Source organism: Triturus cristatus, chromosome 4_2 (genome assembly GCF_964204655.1).
Source record: "Triturus cristatus chromosome 4_2, aTriCri1.1, whole genome shotgun sequence".
Taxonomy (NCBI): Eukaryota; Metazoa; Chordata; class Amphibia; order Caudata; family Salamandridae; genus Triturus; species Triturus cristatus.
The window spans coordinates 198,870,166-198,892,451 of NC_140586.1; the positions used below are offsets into that span (position 1 = coordinate 198,870,166).

The 22,286-nt window shown below is 50.5% G+C and overlaps 1 protein-coding gene across 5 annotated transcripts in view; it reads right to left on the reverse strand.

The window, feature by feature from the left end:
* Positions 1–964: 964 nt before the first annotated feature.
* The window catches only part of ATF7IP (activating transcription factor 7 interacting protein), a 764,672-nt gene continuing 743,350 nt past the window's right edge, over positions 965–22,286 (reverse strand). For all 5 annotated transcript variants that reach the window (XM_085601187.1, XM_085601185.1, XM_085601186.1 and 2 more), the window contains one exon: positions 965–5,049. In XM_085601187.1, the coding sequence (XP_085457313.1) occupies positions 4,633–5,049 (417 nt within the window). In that variant the 3' untranslated portion in view covers positions 965–4,632. The remainder of the gene's footprint in view (positions 5,050–22,286) is intronic.

Genomic DNA, 22,286 nt, shown 5'->3' on the forward strand with positions numbered 1-22,286 from the left:
TCCCAGAAGCCTTGAACAGAGACAAGGACCTGCTGCATGTGCAGATTCGCTTTGCATTCCTGGATCACCTTTGTGTTCGTAAGGGCACATTCCTCACTGGATTTGGTAGTTGTGCACTGAGCCTAGACACCAGAGGCACCTCACAAAGGTCTGTCAGACATTTGTTTGCAGCAGTCCCTACAAGATTTTCATTTTGCAGGACAAAAATAATCAGGGACAAGGAAAAGGTTGGGAGCAAGCTCAGGATGCACGTTCAAAGACCCCCAAAGAAAGAAAATGATACTGATGGACAGGGGTATATCTTATATGCTGCTCCAGCGTCACTTCTGGGGTGGAATGAACTCAATGTGGAGCCCTGCAATGCCCCTTGCCAGTATGCAAGAAAATGTTTGTAAAAATCAACCTGCTTTATTCTGAGAATATTCTAAAAGTGAGGAATCTGCAGTTGGAAATATCCATCAGAAACACAATATAAACAATCATTTAATTGGCAAGAGGGCATTTTTTCACAGTGTAGTTAGTAATTAAGCAGAGCATGCAGAGGAGATGTGGGAGTTTTGAACTGTTTTCTTTGACAAAGGAGCACCTTAACAGTAAAACTGCAAAATCACCCTCAAAATGTGCAGGAACATGTTAGATTAAAATAAGATGAATCTTGTTAATTCAACAGCAATTCTAACTGGAAATAATGTCTACAAAACAGCAGATGAGCAGAGTAGAGTGTAGAGTGACCTGGATACAGGGAAGTGGAAAAAAAGATGAACTAACAGCACTCAAAGCTGTGGTCTCTGGGACAGTAGATCATACGAAAGACTTCCGTTTGATTTATTTCAGTAGAACAACAGTGCATCCCGAAGCACCATTAATGGAAAAAGCAACGAAAGGCATCTGGCAACCAATTGGGTGGCTCTAATCCTCTAAGTTTTACGTGCTAGCAGAAACCAATACCAAAGTGAGCACATGATATATTTAAAAAACCCAGTAGTTTATTTCAAAGTATAAATGTCAGGCTTATTTGACAAAATCCCACTACAGTTACACTTCTACAGATACTAATCTATGTAACGTACAAAAGAACAAGGAAAACTCACTCAACCGGTTCCAATCTGAGGCTGGGACATCACAACATTATCTCTATTTACAGGGTCAGCTTGAAAATTTGTGTTAGTCGTTTATCTCCCAAAAGGGATTTGACATTGGTTTATTTTCTGCTTTATTGGGGCTTTTATTACATGGGGATTTACATGGGATTTTGAAAGAGGGAGAAGGATAGGAAAAAATAGAAAAGCAGAAGAGAACAGGAAGCTAGAGCCATCGAGTTCCAGCTATTTACACGATTTAAAAGCCTGGCAGCACTTACATATAAACCCCAAAGCTTTGCAATGCAACAATCATATCTCTACATGACAATGATTTTGACAGACAAATGAAAACAATCATGTTCCTGGGGATACAAAATGATAATGTACTGACTTTCACATCTTCCGCTTTGGGTCATCAGGAAGATAAAAAAACACAGAAATATAAGAAACCTTTCAATTTATGTAAGGGTAATTCTCGTTCCAGAAGAGGGACATTTAACCACAATATTTGCAGATAGTTACTTTAGAGCTGCTCTTTTATGCTGTTAATTGCGCCGTCCAAATATTGGAGCACCACTGTAATCATTCTAGAGGTTAAGAAGAGAGACTCCCCATGCATTTGTGAATGCTATGAAGCCTTTTAGCGAAGCAAACTGTGTCCTTTCACATCATAGTGGTAAATTATTGTAGAAAGGACAAGGCTGGCGAACCCTGTATTCCTTTTGCTGAAGTAGCCTACACTGATGCAAGGTGACCTAGAGATACTGATTATTCCAGTTGCACTGTAACTTTAGGGTTGAGAAGAGTGTCCAAAATGCAATTGTGACTGAGAAATTCAGTCGCATGTGCCAACACTTCCAAACTACAAACGTTTTTACATTTACTTTCGTTTTTATATTTCCTTTCACACGAACCAGCATTTAGTCAGTTGTTAAGCAAACTAACAAGTGGGCAATCAATAATAAATCAGAACAAAATATGAAATTATTAAAGCACATGTGGTGATCCCAGATCATTGATGGGAATGAAACCGGGCACAAAACAACTTATGATGAAGCTAGATTTAAACCATGGAACATTTCTTTTTAGGTTACATTATGAACCACAAGAACGTTAGAGAACAGACAATGTACCAACAGAGTTGGGTGAGGTCGGCACACACGCTGTTCAAGACCACGCCCTAACAATATCACCTCTGCTTTCCATCACATGAAACCAGCATCTTATCAACCAAATAGATATGAAAAATACATCGAAAGTTGCAGATACTGTAAGGAACAATCTGACGACCTGGAAGGTAGGGCAGCAAGCCTTTTGTGGATAAACTGTGGGCACCATCTCCCCGGTTTCCTTCCAACCCCTTGCATTTATCCGAATACAGACAAAACCTTTGCTTCAATGATAGTGAGGATTTAACAGGTTGCTAGATCAAAACAAAGCACAGGGTCAAGACTTCAAAATCAGGCACCCAACACGAGAAATACCTAAAACTAGCTCTTTGAAAATCTTAGAAAAACAAAGTTGAAGTATTGGGAAGAAGGAATCTTAACTGTGCATCATACTCGCTCTACTTCTATAAAGAAAACTTTTGAAAATATAAAAGCTGACTTTTTAGTCAGCCCTAGCTTCCCACAGAAATCAGTGCACGTTAAATATGTATGCAGTAACGGATTATCATTGTGCGTAATATCACTCAGCTGGATGAGTGCTCAAAGACTGACCTCATCTTACCTCACTCGGTGTGACTGGAAAGTCAGGGTAAATAAGAAATGAGCATTCAGAGAAGGTATAGCAGTAAACAACTGCATGACTGCCTAGTCTAGAGCAAAAAACTCACTGCAGATATTAGCAAAACACACCCCTTTGGTTATACAAGTCATTTTACTGCAACTGGAATTTGATTAGGAATAGGGCAGTACTAAGTACATAAAACGTACAGGGAAACTGCTTTTTAATTCCACCACTCTGTGCTCTCAGTAGGATACTGGTGTTTAATAGCACAAGTGTTGTATGGGCAACCGGCTTCCATATGAATTACTCAGACAGACATTTTTACTACTACAATTAAATATAGATCAAACCACTTGCCTAGGCGCTGGAAATCGAAAGGGTGAGTCTTTCCTCCTCAGGCTAACACGCACACAGTTGGAAGAGACTGTTACGAATTGACACAGTTTGACAACACAAAGTGTTCCTGACCGGACCTGCACCGCCATGATAGCTCTGATGCACTTTGTGTGTAAACTCGAACATTACGGCTCCAGGGAGATTATACATTTAAAACCTGAGGCTTTATTCGACACACAAGCCTTACGGGTAAGAACATCTGGAACTATTCCAATGATCACCACAGTTTAATATCGAACGGTCAGGTGTGCAAAAACACTGTTACTTTCTGTTCAAAATGTACAATATATACACACAAACACACACCTTCTCGTGATAGCAAACCACTTTCAGGTCAAACAGTACAGCAAGACTAGTGCAGAGAAAGTGTCTTTGAAATGCCTGACACCAATAAAGCTCCTGGTCGCAATTTTGCTTCCACAAACAAAAACTTGTTCTGCCTCAACTTGCCCCCAGGGCAAGCTAACTAGGTCCCACATATTTAAGAGCCAGCTAAGTTTCCAGATAGATTTACAGCATGTCAACTTGTAGATTTGATACTTATAAATGTGCTGCTTTTTCCACGAACAGATAGTAGGAACATTATGGTGTTGAGCATTTGGATGTAATCCTGTGTTGGAACCAGCATCCTTCAGATTAGAACTTGTTGAAGCAGAAACAAAAGAAAAAAAAAGGGACGGTGATAGGTGTAGTGAATTCAAAGTAACATGTACTCAATGTATTAAGGCACAAATAAATTTTAAATCAAAGTAAAGGTGGAAGGGGTTTAAGTCTTTGACCGAATACAGGCCTTCCACCCAAATAAAAACACGTAAATAAAAAACCCTACAACATAAGCAGCCAACTGCAAACTTGGAATGAAGAAGCAGCAATAGGCCATGTCAAGAGATGGGACTGGAAGGTGACAGCAGGTGTCACAGAACTTGCTATCTGCCCCAACAGCCCCAACACCAGACCAGTGCTGTCCACAATCCTAACTAGTCAATATAACAAAACTAGTGACCGTTTACGCATCCACTGTCCAAGGGCATAAGGTTTGTGATCCGGCATGCGCACAGGCGCGCTCCTGCTAAATGTTATTTTGCCTTCTCGGAAGGTTCAACACTGCTCAAAAAGCAGCTGGTACAAATTCTTGGCAGGCGGAAAGGTGCTTCATAAGCTTGTGCCCCACCTAGCTCTGCAATGTCATCCAAGTCTGTGCAGAGATCTAGCCTGGGGGCAGGAAGAAGTGGTTTTTAGAACTAAACACAACCAAGCTTGAAATAGTCCAAGAAAATAGGTCTTCTCTATGTCGATACTTTATTGACTTTTGGTTGGAGATGGATGTAGTGTTTACATACATCTATCATGCAAAAGGTTTATTTATAATAAAAAAAAAAAAAAAAAAAAGTCTGATACCAGGCCAATAAAAGGTGCTGGAATTTTAGCTGTTCTGTGTGGCAATAACATCGGTAGACTGCGGATCGCAGAAAACTCCAAATCGACCATACACATCCTTGGCCCGCACTGCAAAGTAGTACTTGCTGCCAGAGACGAACTGGGTGAGAGTGCAGGCCATTGGGAGGGGGAGGGCCTTAACCTCACCAATCTTCTTCCACTGCGATGGTGTTGAGGCTGTAGGGTCTTCGTGGTAGGCATACAGATGGTAGCTGTCCACGCTGGCACAGCTACGGTCCACCTCCAGAACGCTCCAGGACAAAACAATACCATTCTGGCTCTGTACACGGGCAAGTTTCAAGTGCGGTTTCTGAGGTGGGTTGGTGTTGGCTGCTTCTGGGGGAAGGCGCTGTGGCTGTGGTGCTTCAGGTAGAGGGGCAGGATGAATAGTGCGAACAGACTCCTGTATAAGAAGAACAGAAGATTAACAATGGTATAAGTTTTAAACTCGGAAAACAGTCTGTGGCATTACAGATTTGATATAACAGACCTTGCTAATACAACACCCACCTCTAAACACTGGTGCTATTTTAATGCAGAATTCACATTGCGGCTTTCCTGTTGCATTTTTTTTTTTTACAACATTTTATTGAATTTCCATGGGCCAGTCGGGGTCGCAACCCTGCATATACATATTGAAAACTAAAATGATTCGGATGTACAAAGCATGTATATGTTATTAACTGCAAAACTAACAAGTTACTTGCCTTCGGTAACGATATATCTGTAGGAAAAATAGGTTAGAGATTCCTTACCTTAGAATTATCCCAAGGCGTCAGACTGGATCCGGAACGTTTTTCGTCAGCACTACCCCTGCGCGTCCAAAGGTGGCGTCGGTTGGCTCCGCGTTCGTCGTGGTGGTCGCAGAGATGACGTTGCGGTAGCTACATAGACGCTGCCCTCACGCACTGACGTCAGTTCTGTACACGACTTTCCACGCCAGAAGCGCAGAGCCATGCAAGACACTGACCACTGGTACACAAAACTTGGGTCCTGAAAGGAAGTCCTTAACCCTAGAAGTCAGTTCGCAGAACGGGGAGGATGGGTGGGGCGGTAAGGAATCTATAACCTATGTTTCTTACAGATATATCATTACCGAAGGTAAGTAACTTGTTCATCTGAAAGTTATAGATTCCTTACCTTAGAATAGATGCCCCAGCAATACCAACCTCGGAGGTGGGTCTGCGAACTAAGTTCACACCAGGAAGTCCTGGAGAACAGAACGGCCAAAGAAGCCATCTCTCTGGACTTGGCTGTCCAGACAGTAGAGTCTTGTGAACGTGTGCAGCGATGCCCATGTGGCTGCCTGACAGATGTCATTACGTGGGACTCCACGTCCCAAAGCAGTGGTAGCTGCCGTCGTCCTGGTGAAATGGGCGCGCAACCCCACTGGAGGCTCTTTCTTTGCCAAAGAATAACAAGCATTGGCATAGCCAAAAGGTCTCGCCTTTGGGACGTTATAAGTGTTTAGCCATGCAACAGTTGCATAACTAAATACTTATAAGGTCCCAAAAGCGAGACCTATGAAAGTGAAAGTAATTGCGGTCAAGCGCAGTACGCGCGCCCGCGCACATGCACTGTAGCTCTAGGCTGGCCTGGTAGCACTTTTTGGAGCCCTCTCAATAAGTCTCACCAGACCAGCGCATGCGCTGGGTCAGGGGAGACCTAAAAAGCTTTGATGCACAAAACGACCCATCTGGAATTGGACCGTTTGTGCACGGCCTGACCTTTTTTGGCGCCCACGTACCAACAAACAGCTGGTCATCCACCCGTTTTGGATCCAGACGGTGGAGCCTCATCTTCTTTGGAAGGATGCGGGCGTGGAAAGAAAGTGATGGTCTGTCCAATATGGAAAGGAGTAACCACTTTGGGAAGGAAGGACGGACAAGTTCGGAGGACAACCTTGTCCGTATGAACAGTCAGAAAAGGAGGCTTAGAAGAAAGTGCTTGGAGCTCACTCACCCTGCGCGCAGAGGTGATGGCCACCAGAAAAGCAGCTTTTAAGGTCGGAAACCTGAGAGGACAGATATGTAGCGGCTCAAAGGGAGCACACATTAGATATGCAAGGACCAAGTTCAAGTCCCACTAGGGCATTACAAAGGGAACAGGAGGAAAATATGAGTAATGCCCTTAAGGAAGCGATTTACAACAGGGGACTTGAAAAGAGAAGGCTGATCAGAAAGCCTAAGGAAGGCTGAAATGGCCGCGAGGTAGCCCTTTAGAGTGCCCAAAGCAGAGCCTTGCTGGGCCAAAGAAAGGAGGAACAAGAGAACCTCAGAAAGAGGGGCAGAAAGGGGATCCACAGCCTTTGCTGTGCACCATGCCACAAATTTGTTCCATCTGCAGGCGCATACCATCTTAGTGGAGGGACGCTTGGCTGCCAAGATAACATCACAGACTTTGGGAGGCAGGTCAAACGACATCAACTGCCGCCACTTAATCTCCACGCAAGGAGGTGGTGGCTGGACAGGTTCGGGTGGAGGACCGTCCCCTGCTGATGCGACAGTAGATCCTCCCAAAGAGGTGGTCGGATCGATGGCCATGAGAAGCAGCTTCGTGCCCAATCCGGAGCCACATGAATGACTTTGGCCCGGTCGCACTTGATCTTCTTCAGCACTCTGAGCAGAAGTGGTCTAGGCGGAATGACGTATAGAAGACCACAACTCCACTCGCACCGAAAAGCGTAGCCTAGCTAGTGCCGCCTTGGAAATTCCAAAGTGCAGAATTGCGGACATAGTGCGTTCTCTTCGGTGGCGAATAGATCTAACCAAAGCTCTCCCCACTGCCAAAAGAGACCTTGCACCACCTCCGAGTGAAGATGCCATTCGTGATCCATCATGCACCTGCGGCTGAGGTAGTCTGCCCTGGCGTTCAGGCAACCTGCCAGGTGTTGAACCACCAGGGATATGCCCTGATGTTCCAGCTATGTCCAGAGGCGGAGGGTCTCCTGACATAGGGTCCATGACCCCACCCCGCCTTATTTCTTCCAGTACCACATAGCGGTGGTGTTGTCCATGAACACCTGCACTCCTCTTCCCCGGACAGAGGGAAGGAATGCTTTGAGTGCAAGACTAATCGCCCGAAGCTCCAGAAGGTTGATGTGTAGCCCGGACTCCGCAGGAGACCAGAGGCCTCTGATCTCTGCCTCCCCCATGTGGCCGCCCCATCCCAGAAGTGATGCATCGGTCACCACTGTGAACTCTGGTTGGGGCAGAGAGGGATCTGCCACCGACCCAATCCTGGTTCGTTAGCCACCACTGCAATTGGTGTGCAGTGCCCTCCGAGATCTAGACATAATTGGACAGGTTCCCCTGATGTTGTGCCCACTGGAACTTCAGGTCCCACTGCAGAGCCAACATCTGCCATCTGGCATGGTCCACCAACAGGATGCAGGAGGCCGTCGGGCCCAGTAGCCTGAGGGTCATCCTGACCGAAACCCGGGATAGAGGCTGAAAGATCGGAATCATAGCCAGAATATCCCGGACTCGAGGATTCGAGAGGATAGACCCGAAACTGCGTTGTGTCCAGAACCACTCCGATGAAAACTAACTTTTGAGAGGGAGTCAGGTGTGACTTTGGCACATTGATGGAGAACCCCAGCGAATGCAGAAGGTTGGCCGTAGTCTGGAGGTGGGAGACGACAGCCTGGGGCGAGCCCGTCTTCAATAGCCAGTCGTCGAGATAGGGGAAGACTGGAACCCCTGATTTGCGCAGATGAGCTGCAACCACCGCCATCACTTTCGTGAACACCCGAGGGGCGCTGGTAAAGCCAAAGGGGAGCACGGTAAACTGAAAAAGCTCTTGCTGCAGAGGGGGCTGTGGTGGACTGGCCTGCCCACTGGCCCCCAGAACCACGGCGGTGGTTCCCACGTCCCCGACCGTGCAGGGGCTGAACAGCTTGCGCTGGCCTGTGGCTCTGGGCGGAACGTGGCGGGGCACCCCTTCCTTAACCACAAAAGGCAGACTGCGCAGGGCGGGAGGTGGAGAGGCCCAAGGACTTGGCCGTAGCCTGAGAGTCCTTAAAGCGCGTTGTCGCCGAATAAGCGACGGCCATCAAAGTGCATGTCCATAAGAATGGATTGGACATCCCCTGAAAAACCAGTCTACCTCAACCAGGCGTAGCGTCGAAGGCCTACCGACGTTGAAATCGTCCTGCCTAGTGAGTCGGTGGTATCTAGCCCACAGCGGATGGTAAACTTCGCTGCATCTCTCCCTTTGGCAACTGCACGGGAGAGTACGGCCCGGGCCGCCTCCGGGCACGGGGGCAGCACTTGCGCCACCGTATCTCACACGGAGTGGGTGTAACAGCCCAACAGACATGCGGTGTTTACCGACCGCAGTCCCAAGCTGGAGGAAGAAAACATCTTCTTCCCAAGATGTTCCAGCTTTTTGGATTCCCCATCAAGTGGTGTGTTAGGGAATGCTCCTTTGGAGGTGGAGGCTTGGACCAGCAAGCTCTCAGGGGTGGGGCGTTGGGAGAGGAAAGTGGGGTCGCCGCAAGCCGGGCGGTGGTGTCGGGCAATCATCCTAGCCACAGGAGCCCCGGTGTTGGGCATGGACCAGGTGCCCAAAAGGATGTCAGAGAGGGCTTAATTAAACAGTAGCAGGGCCACCGAGGCGCTCGCTGCCAGTTGAAGCACCTTTGTCAGGAGATTAGTCCTGACTGCTACCGTAGGTGACTCGAGGTTGAGAGCCTCGGCCGCCCCACGCAACACCACGGCGTAAGACGCTCCCTCCTCCGTAGCCACGGTAGGAGGAGACAACATGCCAAGGTCTGGTGATGTACCCAGACCACTGGCTTCCCCCAGTTCCTCTCTCCAGTCCGGTTCAAAGCCCAACTGGTAAGTTAGAGGGTCTCCAGACCCTCCCAGTCCTCCTCACCCTCCTCTGGCTGACAATCTGGTCTCAAAGAACAAGGATAGAACAGGAGCACAAAAGTACCCGTCGGCACAGGATACGGCCGGTCCAGCTCCGTGTCTACCTTGAGGTGGAGGCCAGAGTCGACGCCAGCTGGGGACACAACCGGCATCAGCTGTGGATGTGGTGCCAGTGGATTCGACCACAGGGGAGATGTAACGAGATCGACCGGCGCCGATCCGGATTCAGGCCTGGATCCAAGGGGACACTGCGGTGCCCGGGCCGTAACTGCTGGCGTCAAAGGCCCAGGGCCCCCAGCCGAGTCCGCGGGGCCCGAAGGCGAGCCGGCGCAGTCGGGCTGCCCAAAGATGGCATGCATCGCTTTGTAAAATTGGCAAAGCTGGGCAGGGGTCGCTCCGGGTCCCGGGAAGGGAGGGAAACCCGGAGTCGACCCTTCGGACTCCACACGCCGAGCCGCAGGAGGGGCACCACCCGCACCCCTTGTCGAGACGGCCGACGGACGGGGAGAAGTAGAAGAGCGACAATGCTTCATTGACTTCTTCTTGTGCTTCGACTTACCTGACCCCGAGTGCGAAGACTTGGAAGAAGAATGATGATGACTCCACGACCGTTACCTCGACCTCCTCCGCGACCTCGAATGGTGCGTAGCCAACCGCTGAGCCTCGAGAAGCTTTCGGTATCACTCCCGCAAAGACCTCAGATTCATGGTTTGGCAGTCAGAGCACGACTTGGGGTCGTGGTCACGCTCCAGGCCAAACAGGCACACGCCGTGCGGATCCGTCACCGACATCAGTCGGCTACAGGAACGGCAAGCCTTGAAGCCGGGCATCCCGGACGTGCACCAGGAGTCGAAGACTGGATAACGGTGTCGACAAAAAGTCAGTCAAAAAGTGACTGGAGGTACTGCGCTCTCCGGATCTGCGCTGGCTGGCGCGGAAAAAGAAAGAACTGGCGTCAACGCGCGAGGGTGGAGTCTATGTAGCTACCGCGACGTCATCCCGGCGACCACAACGCCAACTACGAACGCGGAGCCGACAGACGCCACCTTTTGACGTGCAGGGGTACTGCTGACAAAAACTTTCCGGATCCAGTCTGACGCCTGGAGGCAATTCTAAGGTAAGGAATCTATAACTGTTTCTTTCAGATTTGCATATATAACAACAAAAACTTGGCGCAGACAGATCCAATATCCGTGCATCTTAGGAAGTCCAGCTGAGTACATGAATAGGCAATGATGAAGTATAGTGTGTGTTGTGGTCAGGGCAGCGCGGAAAGAATCTCCCATCAGGGGGTCTAATAGGGAAGGAGTAGTTTCTTACCTGTAACTCCAGTTCTGTAGTAGGGGTATCTCTGTTATAGTCATAATCTATGAATAATCCCCGCCCATGTGCGGGGACCCCGGAGCAATCAAAAATATCTCTTAAGCTGTCCCGCATTTGCAAACCTGCAAAGACACTTAAGAGACAGACAAAATAATACAGCCTAATCACAACAAGGCTGCACTGGCCAGCACTTCCTCTGAAGTGAACACAACAGCCAAAATAAAGTTGAAATGTCATTTTTATTCACATTTGACATGTTCCTTTATTATCACACACTCCCTTCACCAAAATCCCTTTAAACAATAGAGAGGAAGGGGTGGACAGACAAGCCCTATAGGCTGTCATTATGTGTCTGCTAAAGGGATACCGTGCCTTTAAGAAACTCTCCAGAGACCCCCGGTATCCCAGGATGCACAGCCAACACAAGTTACTTTCAGTTCTTTTTGAAGGTGTATAACAACAGGCCTGATACTGTCAGGTTACTCCACCGGGGAGGAGGGAGGGTCGCTTATGACTATAACAGAGATACCCCTACTACAGAACTGGAGTTACAGGTAAGAAACTACTCCTTCTGTAGTAGGGGATCTCTGTGTATAGTCATAATCTATGAATAGAATGGCAAGCCCATCCCAACCAACAAGAAGCGGTGGAGTAAGTCCAACCACTTACAAATCACTGTGCAAACAAATTCCTCAGCGAAGCCTGTCCAACCTGCGCATCTGCCCTAGCATCAGAATCCAGGCAGTAATGCTTTGTAAACGTATGGACTGACTTCCAGGTGGCAGCCTTACAAATGTCCGCAATGGGAACATTCCTAAGCAAAGCGGTAGTAGCCGCCTTGCCTCTAGTCGAATGTGCCGTAGGCTTACCCCCCAATGTTTTATTAGCTTTTTGGTAACAAAGCTGGATACAGGAAACAATCCATCTGGAAATGGACTGCTTTGAGGTAGCTAAACCAGTTCTTACCGAACCATAATTAACAAACAGTTGATCCGACCTGCGGATATCTTTTGTCTTATCCAGGTAGAATTTCAACACCCTACGTACATCAAGTGAATGCAGAGACCTCTCCGCCGGAGAGGAAGGATGCTGAAAAAACGTAGGCAAAGTTATCATCTGATTCACATGGAAATCTGAGATTACCTTAGGCAAAAATTTAGGATGGGTACGCATCACTACTTTAGAAGCATGGAAAACAGTATACGGCTCTTGACAACACAGAGCCTGAATTTCACTCACCCTCCTGGCCGATGTAATGGCCACAAGGAAGGCAGCCTTCCAAGACAAATGCTGCAACGAAGCCTTATGGATAGGCTCAAATGGCTCCCTCATCAATCTAGATAACACCACATTCAATTCCCATGGCGGAGAAGGTCTTCTAACAGGGGGAAACACCTTACGCAAACCCTCCAAAAAATCCTTAATCACAGGGATTTGAAAAAATGAGGTTTGAGAAGGGCCCTTCCTATACGCAGTCAGAGCTGCGAGATGAACCTTAATAGACTGAAAATTAAGCCCAGACTGAGCTAACTGCAGCAGATACGGCAATATAACATCTTCTTTACAGGATGTAGGGTCAAAGTCCTTTGCCTTGCACCATAAGCAGAATCTCTTCCACTTATAGGCGTAGGAAGTCCTCGTAGACGGTCTCTTAGCCTCTTTCAAGATCTCCATACAGTCCTGAGGCAGGTTCAAGTGTCCATACTGTACTAGCTCAGGAGCCATGCTGCCAAACTCAAGGACGAGAGATTGGGGTGAACCATCTGTCCTCCGAACTTCGTGAGAAGGTCCGGCCGACACGGCAGGCGTCGGTGTGGCCGAACAGACCGGTGAAGAAGGTCGGTGAACCACCATTGCCTCGGCCACTCCGGAGCAATCAGGATCATTCTGGCTCTGGATTGCGACAGCTTGATCAGCACCGCCGGGATCAGGGGAATGGGTGGAAAGGCGTAGAGAAAGCTGTTGGACCAGCTGATCCATAGGGCATTCCCCAGCGTCCCTGGTTGGTAGTACCTGGACGCGAAGTCGCGGCATTTGCTGTTTTCTGCCGTAGCGAACAGATCTATATCTGGAGTGCCCCACTCTGCGAAGACGTCTCTTAGCACGTCGTCGTTTAGCACCCACTCGTGGTTCTCTTGAACGAGCCTGCTGAGCGCGTCTGCTTGGGCATTCTGCACTCCCGGCAGATGGGTCGCCGTGATCGTCAGGTTCCTGGCCACCAGCCAGTTCCAGATCGCCTGTGCCTCCCGAGACAGGGTGCGTGAACGTGAGCCCCCCTGCTTGTTGAGGTAATACATGGTCGTAGTATTGTCCGTCTGAACCAGCAGGGAGTTCGTCCTGAAGGAGGGATGGAACGCCTTCAAGGCCAAGTGTACCGCTCTGAGTTCCAAAAAGTTGATATGGTAAGTCGTCTCCATCTGCGACCATATCCCCTGAATCTGAAGAGGGCCCGAATGCGCTCCCCAGCCCTGGAGAGACGCATCGGTCACTATGGTCTGGACCGGAATATCCTTGTGAAAAGGAGTCCCCTTGCAGACATTCTCTGGGGCACACCACCATGTCAGAGACTGCCGAGCGTGTTGAGATAGCTGGATCTTGTCCTCCCAACGCCCCCGCCTCTGGTCCCATTGATCCTCCAGACATTCCTGTAGGGGCCTCATATGCAGACGTGCATTGGGGGTGAGAAAGATGCAAGAAGCCATCGACCCCAGTAAGGAAGACACCGTCCTCACCGTAGGAGAGCGGGCTGAGATGAGATGCCGCGCCTTCCCACGGATCGATAAGCGTCTCTCCTCCGAAGGACACACGCTTGCGGTCAAGGTATTGACTGAGGCCCCCAAGTACTGGAGACACTGCACAGGGATCGGCACTGACTTCGACATGTTGATGTGCAGGCCCAGGCGATGCAGCAAGGCAGCTGTCCTGTTGAAATGGCACTGGGCTTCCTGGTAAGTGGACGCTTTGATCAACCAATCGTCCAGGTAAGGATACACAAACACCTTGGTCTTCCGCAGGTGTGCCGCGACCACCGCCATGCACTTGGAGAACGTCCGTGGTGCAGACTTCAGGCCAAACGGGAGTACTGAATACTGGTAATGGTTGTTGCCTACCAGAAACCTCAGGAACTTGCGATGCTTTGGTGCGATCGGCACATGAAAGTAAGCGTCCTGCAGATCTATGGCGCACAGCCAGTCTCCTCGATGCAACTGAGGGTAAATCTGATGCAGGGACAACATACGGAACTTTTCTCTGCGGATCCACTTGTTGGCGTGACGCAGATCTAGAATAGGCCTGAACTCGTTCTTGTCCTTTTTTCTTACGAGAAAGAACCGTGAGTAGAGACCTCTTCCTTTTTGCTGCAAAGGAACCGCTTCTATCGCCCTCTTTTTTAACAGAATGTCTGCCTCCCGATGGAGCTCCCTTACCATGTAGGAGGAGCGCACTGGTGGAATCTGTGGGGGCGGGCTGGTGAAACGAAGACAGTACCCATTGCAAACAATATTCAGCACCCACTTGTCCTGCGTTATTGTCCTCCACTCTGCCAGGTAGCGTTGAATACTTCCCCCCACCGGAGCGGGTAACGGATGAGGGGGAAGTAACTTTTCAGGGCTTCGACCCGGCCGGGCCTTTGTTCCCCGCCGAGGACTGATGCTGGCCTCTGCCCCTCTGGCGCTTCTGAAAGGACTGCCTCGGGTACTGCTGCTGTTGTTGGTGGCCCGACTGACGCCCTTGGCCTCTCTGCTTGGCGTAGCGCCTGCCCGAGGATCGGAAGGACCTCCTCTGCTCCTTGGGCCTCTCCAGCCCCACCGCCTTCAGAGTTTCCGCCTCAGCCTTCATGCGGGCCATCTCGTCATCTGCATGTGACCCGAACAGCGTTGTGCCAGAGAATGGTAAATTGGCGATCTTCTGCTGCGCTTCAGGCTTGAGCGGGGTCAGCCGCAGCCAGGAATGCCTCCTCATGTGTATGCCGTGGCAGTACCCATGGGCCGCCAGCAGCGACACATCCCCCGCCGCACTGATGATCTGATTAGAGACCATCATGCCCTCGTTCAGCACCTCCTGAAAGTCCTCCCTCTTGTCTCTAGGCAGGGAGGCAGCGAACTGTTGCAGGGAGTCCCAAAGAGACCTGTCATAGCGCCCCAACAGAGCGGAGGCGCTAGCGGCCTTCATCGTAGTGGCCGACGTGGAGCACATCCTCCTCCCCAAGGAGTCCATTTTGCGACTCTCCTTATCCGGAGGAGCCATGGATGAAGGCGTCGTAGAGTGTTGCTTACGAGCCGCCGCCACGATAACAGAATCCGGTGGAGGATCCACTCTGAGGAACGCCGGGTCCGAGTCAGGAGCCCTGTACTTTTTTAGCAGTCTCGAGGGCGCCGGTTTCACCACGGCCGGCGTCAAGAACACCTCCATTGCAGGTTCCTCCAACCCCGGAACCAACGGGAGGAGGGGGCGCGACAGATGAGCCTTATGCAAAGTCTCAAAGATCACAGAAGTAGTGGGAATAGGGGTAATGACTGATATCCCCAACTTCGCAGCCCCTCTCATCAGCACCTCCTGGAACGTGGCAATGTCATCCACCGGCGAGACGCGGGTAGGAGGCGTCTCCGACAGCGAGGGCGAAAACCGGCAAGCCCCAGAAGAGTACGTGCCCCTCGAGCCTCTGGAACGAGACCGATACCTCCGTCGTCCATGTCCAGAGCGAGTGGACGATCTGCGCCTACTCCGTGATCGCCTGCGAGGGCGAGAGCGAGATCTCTGCCTGTGAGGAACCCTCGGGGGCGGAGGCTGTGGCGGCGACGTAGGCAGCTGAGGCACGGGCAGAGGCAGCGGAGGAGGGGGCGGAGGGAGAGGAGGAGGAGGAAGGGCAGGCACCGGTGGAGGCGCCGGTGGAAGGTCGGGCACAGGAGGCAGAGGCGGCTGCTGGGTACGCAGCGGGGACAGATGTTCCGAAGCCCCATTACTCCTAGCAGGCGAGCCCCCATCAGAACTGTCCGGGCTCGCGGCCACTCTCCTCTTCTTGGCGGGCCTGTCCCGCGTGGAAGCCACCGACGGGGAACGTCCGCGTCTCCCCGATCCCCGACTGGAGATCGTAATCACTGAGGACGTGTTCCCCGATGTCTGTGACGTCGAACTGTACGTCGACCTCGTCCGGCGTCTCTTAGCCCTCGACGTCGAACGCCGTCTCGCAGTCGAGCGTCCTCTCGACGTCGAACCATGCCTCCTCGACGTCGAACCATGCCTCCTCGACGTCGAACCACGCCTCCTCGACGTCGAACCACGCCTCCTCGACGTCGAACCACGCCTCCTCGACGTCGAACCACGCCTCGACCTCCGTCGCCGCGGTGTCGACTTCTGCCTCGACGTCGACTTCTGCCTCGACGTCGACTTCTGCCTCGACGTCGACTTCTGATGTTTCGACGTCGACCGCTGGTGTCTCGACGTCGACCGCTGGTGTCTCGACGTCGACGACCTGTGCCTCGACGGCGACCTGTGCCTCGACGGCGACCTGTGCCTCGACGGCGACCTGTGCCTCGACGGCGACCTGTGCCTCGCCGGCGACCTGTGCCTCGCCGGCGACCGTCTCCGCCTGGACGGCGGGCGCCGGGATCTCGGCGTCGACTCCGTCAGCGTCGAGCCGTGGGTTGACCGCGAAGGTGGCGAGTGAAGTCCATGGGGCTCGGTACGACGTCGATGTGTTGTTGACGTCGACCGTGACACCTGCGACGGCGACCCGGTCCCGGGTCTCGCCGGCCCCTCCCTCGACGTCGAACGCCGAGGCTGCCGCGACCCAGAGCCCTGGATCGACGGCGAACATACCGGTGCCTTCTCTCTCGCCGTCGTCGTCGCCTTCGACGTCGAACGCGACCTACCAGCCGGTAGGTGCCGTTTCTGCTCCCTGCTCTGCCCGGAGGTCCCTCCAGGGGCTGAAGCATGGGCGGAGGAGGGGGAATGAGACCCTCCATGCCCCGAAGTCCCACCGGTCCTCTGCTGCTCCTGTCCCTGAAGGCGAATCTTCTCCCTGTCCCTCAGGGTCCTCTTAGAAAAGGTTTTGCAGATGGCACATGTAGCTGGGACATGTGAGGGCGACAAGCAGAGGATACACACATCATGTGGGTCCGTCTTAGCCTTTTTCCTCCCACACTCAGGGCAGTTATCGGACAAAGCCATGCTAAGAGTGGGCCAAAACTGCTCCAGATTGCAGGCAGTAGTAGACAAAGGCTCTAGACGTCGAATGAAAACACTATTTATCCAAAAAATCCAATTTTAATCAAGTAAACCACCCAAAAGGGTAGAGCTCAAGCTCCAGGGTCCTGCTAGCAGGAGCCGGAAAAAAGAACTGAAAGTAACTTGTGTTGGCTGTGCATCCTGGGATACCGGGGGTCTCTGGAGAGTTTCTTAAAGGCACGGTATCCCTTTAGCAGACACATAATGACAGCCTATAGGGCTGGTCTGTCCACCCCTTCCTCTCTATTGTTTAAAGGGATTTTGGTGAAGGGAGTGTGTGATAATAAAGGAACATGTCAAATGTGAATAAAAATGACATTTCAACTTTATTTTGGCTGTTGTGTTCACTTCAGAGGAAGTGCTGGCCAGTACAGCCTTGTTGTGATTAGGCTGTATTATTTTGTCTGTCTCTTAAGTGTCTTTGCAGGTTTGCAAATGCGGGACAGCTTAAGAGATATTTTTGATTGCTCCGGGGTCCCCGCACATGGGTGGGGATTATTCATAGATTATGACTATACACAGAGATCCCCTACTACAGAAGGGGAGGTAAGTCTATACCCAGATATGTTGCCCATCTGGACCATATTTTCCTGTGTTTCTGGGGGCAGCCTCGTGCTTGGAACACCACAATCTCTGCTCCCATGCATCTGTCAAGGTCTTTTCTCCAGGTCCCCAATGTCGGGGGAGAAGCCCCCTTTCATAACTGGGTGATGTCACGCTTAGCAATAGTGAGGGCCTGGAAGAGCAGGTGCTGTTTATACTGGTTTCCCCCTATCCCATCAGTGCTATGTAGTAGAAATAATTTTGGGTCATATGGGAGATTCCAGGACAATACAATGCCCAGACAGTTTGAGACTATGCGCCAGACGGGCTGTAATGCTGTGCAGCTCCAGACCGTATGTATAAAAGTTCCCTCTTCCCTTACGCAACATAAACAGTGGGGTGATTGGATGACCCCCATCCTCCAGAGACGGAGTTGTGTATAGTATACACGAGGCAGTATTAAGAAGGCGCAGCCGCTCCCCGGGGGCCAGCTAGGGCTTCAGCCCAGTCGTCATCTGTTGAGTCTGGTATGTCGTCCTGCCACGCCCTTCTAGTTTTATGTAATGTTCTGGTGTTTGTCGTTAAGGTCTGATAGAGCTGACGGAGTTTATGTGCACCCAGGTCTCCCATGAGAAGGCGGCCCTCAAGGGGGTGGAACTCCGGCAGAGTGTCCAACGAAAGAATCGTGGGAGTAAGAGTGTGGCACAATTGGAGGTATTTATAAAATTGCATGTTACGCAACTGAATTTCTGCCTGTAACTGGTGGAAGGACTCTAGAGTAGTGCCCTGCATAACATCCCCCAGTGTGGATATGCCCACCAGTTCCCATTTGCGGATTCCCGTTGGAGCCACCACCTGGAGTAGATGGGTACTGTGCCACAGGGGAGTCGATTGGGCCAGTCTGCCACGCCAACCCATCTGCTCAACCGTGTACCTCCAGAGTCGAACCACTGTTCTGCTGGCATGAGGTAGGAAGTCTAGGCTCTGTGCGCTGTATAATAGCCGAAGGAGAGGGACACCATCCATCGCTGCATGCTCCAGTGCAAACGCCGGGTCCGTTGGTGAGCTGTACTACCATTCATTTATGATTAATAAACAGGAGTCTGCGTAATAGCAATATACATCCGCCGCTGCAATGCCACCGCAATATGTCGATTGGGCGCAGGTTTGTAGTGCCACCCGAATCACCCCACCATTTCATAGGAATTTAGTATGGATGGTATTTATTTGTGCAAACCAGGATCGCAGTATGTGATATGGAGAGTTCTGCAGCCAGTATAATACTCTATGTAGAGAGACCATTTTAAAAATCACTGAGCACCCTTACAGCGAGAGCGCAAGAGGGGACCATATTGTTGTCTTCTCTCGGAGACTGGCAACAAGTGGATTTATATAGTGTGCCCATGAAATCCTTGGGCAAGGCGACATGAAGATACCCAGTGAAGAGGTGTGGCGCCGTGGCCAGGGCGTCTGACTTCGGAATCTGTGGATCACGGTTCGATCGCCAGCGACAGATTAGCCCAGCACCATGCGACTCTGGGCAATAGCTTGCTTAATCTTCCCAACGGCCCCCAGCGCCTAGAGACCCTTACGGGTGATTGTTCGCGCTTTACAAATGTGGATTATTATTATTAAGTATTTAAAGCCCTGGGTCGTTTGGGTCAATTGGGCCGCCCAGGTGCCTCGTCCCTAGTCTCCGCATACCGGGAACAGCACGGATTTAGAGGGGTTAGTATGGAGCCTGGTGGTCTGACCAAATACTCAGAGGATCTGCAGGATTCATGGGCCCAAAATCCGTTGGTCGGTCATAAAGAAAAGGACATCATCTGCATAAAGCACTATGCAGCTGGGTCGCAACTATGGCCACTCAAAGCCCCGGAGCACTGGGTCATTGCATACCCACGCCGCCAGAGGTTCCACAGCCAGGGCGAATAGAAATGGGGACAGGGGGCAGCCCTGTCGCATTCCTGTTGCATTTTTATGTTCAATTTAATCCCTGCTTCTTTTGTAAACTGTTTATACTGAATAGCAGGGTCCTAACCATGAGTTGTTAGTTGTGACACAAGAAACTAGTTATGTACCTGCAGAATAAGTTACTTACCTTCGGTAACACCTTATCTGGTCGAGACTAACTAGTCGCAGATTCCTTACCTTGGCCTACGTGAAACAGGCTAACTTCCTTTGGCAATAAGGATGCTCGAGTCCGAAGGACCAGTTTTTCTGGGTAAAAAGAAATGTATAGAGGCTGAGATGACAGCACCTGCAGTTCACTAACCCTCCAGGCAGATGTAATTGCCAGCAGAAAGGCTGTCTTGATAGTGAGGAGCCTCAGGGGGCAGTTATGAAGCGGCTCAAAGGGAGCACACACAAAAAAAGTAAAAACAAAAATGAGGTCCCATTGAGGCATAACGAAGGGAGCTGAAGGAACATGTGCTGTAGACCTTTAAGGAACATATTTACAATAAGGGACTTGAAAAGGGAAGGCTATTCTTGCAGCAGCAGAAAAGTAGAGACAGCAGAGAAATAACCCTTCAACATGCCAAAGCAGAGCCCTGCTGGGGCAGGGTAAAGATCAACAAAAGAACCTGAGAAAGGGGTGCAGATAAGGGGTCAGTCAACCTGTTTGTCTGTACACCATGCCACTAACCTGCTCCAACGGCCGGCTTATACCGTCTTGGTGGAGGGACTCCAAGCTGCCAAGATAACATTACAGACTTAGGGCGGAAGGTTAAAAGCTGTCAACTGTCTCTGTTTAATCTTCATGGTGGTGAATCCTACTCTGCGACAGAAGATCCTCCCAAAGGGGCAGCCTGATCGGAGGATATGGACATGCTCAACAGCTCGGGATACCAGACTCTCTAAGCCTATTCCAGAGCCACAAGGATGAATTGGGCTGGGTCGTTCATGATCTTTTTGAGAAATTTGGGTAGGAACGGTATTAACGAAAAGGTATAGAGGAGGTTGAAGCTTCACTTGGGACGAAAAGTGGCTTTGAGCGAGAGCCGTCTTGGAAATTTCTGTGCGCAAAACTGATGACATTGCGCATTCTCTGCAGCGGCGAACAGATCTAAACAAGGCTCTACCCACTGCTAAAAGAGACCTTGCACAACCTCGGTTTGGAGACCCCACACTCATGAACCACTAGGCATCTTTGGCAGAGTTTCTACGCTCTGGCATTCACAAAGCTTGCCACGTGTTCACCACCAGGGATCACTCTGAGCTCCACAAGGTTGATGTGTAGTCCGGTTTCCGCCAGAGACCAAAGTCCTCTGATCTCCACCTCTGCTAGACAGTCAACCCAGCCCAGAAGTGACGCATCTGTCAATACTGTCAGATCGGGTAGGGGAAGGGAGAGGGGTCTGCCTCTAACCCAATCGTGGTTCGTTAGACATCACTGCAGGTTTTTTGCAGTGCCTTCCGAGATCTGGCCCATGTCGGAGACACTCCTTATATGCTGCACCCAGTGGAACTTCAGATCCTACTAAAAAGCCTGCATATGCCAGTCGGCATGCGTCACAAGCAAGATGCAGAAGGCAATGAGGTCCAGCAGACTTAGAGTCAGACTCACCGAAATCCAGGATAGAGGCTAAAATATCAATATAATAGCCAGAATATCCTGGACTCGCCGCTAATGAGGCTAAGCCCAAAAATACACTGTGACCAGCCCAGATGAAAGGAGGTGTCTGAGAAGGGATCAGGTATCACTTTGGTACATTGATGGGAACCCCTGTGATGCAGGCGGTCCGCCGTGGTCTGGAGGTGGAAAACGACCGCCTGTCGTGAGCTCGACTTCAACAGCCAGCTGTCGACATAGGGGAAGACTGGCACCCCTGATCACTGCAGATGAGCAGCAACCACAGCCCTCACCTTGGGGAATACCCGAGGGGCGCTGGTAAGGTCAAAGAGGAGCACGGTGAACTGAAAATGCTCGTGGTCTACCATGAACCGCAGGCATGGTCTTTGGGCAGGCAGGACGGTAACGTGGAAGTATGCGTTCAGCAAGTCCAATGCTACCATCTAGTCTCCCGGGTCCAGGGCAGACAGGACTCGATCGTGAGCTTAATGAATTTCTTCTCTTTCAAGAAGAAATTGAGAGGGATCAGGTCTAGGATAGGACAGCTGCCTCCGTCTTTCTTGGGCACCAGAAAGTAGCGGGAATAGCAACCATGACCTACTTCTGCCCTTGTGGGTGCCAACTAGCAAAGAAGTGGAATTTGCAGTTTTAGTTTGTTGCAAAGAGATCTACAGCCGGTTTGCCCCAGAATGAGAAGATCATATTTAGTGCCAACTGATCAAACTCCCATTCGTGGATGCTGTTTCCAGTTCTGCTTAGCATGTCTGCTAAGAGATTGCTAGTCCCGGGAACATTTTCGGCCCGAAGAGTTATTGTGTGTTGTAAGCACTGTTCCCTGTAAGGTGCATGTGCACGCACCTCTGTCCCCCCGAGCGGGCAGGCTGTGTGTGAAGTGGGGCTGTGGGGGGTGACTGTGTGCATTTGTTAAAGTTTTCATGATAATTGCAGCTCATGATGGGTGCTGCGATTAACATGAAAACGTTAAACAAAAGCACACAATCACCCCGTAGCCCAGCTCTATCAAGTAAAGAAATATAGCACCATAGCTGCCAAGGTTTCAAATTGCTATGTGAGATGTTTTCATAATATTATTGTAAT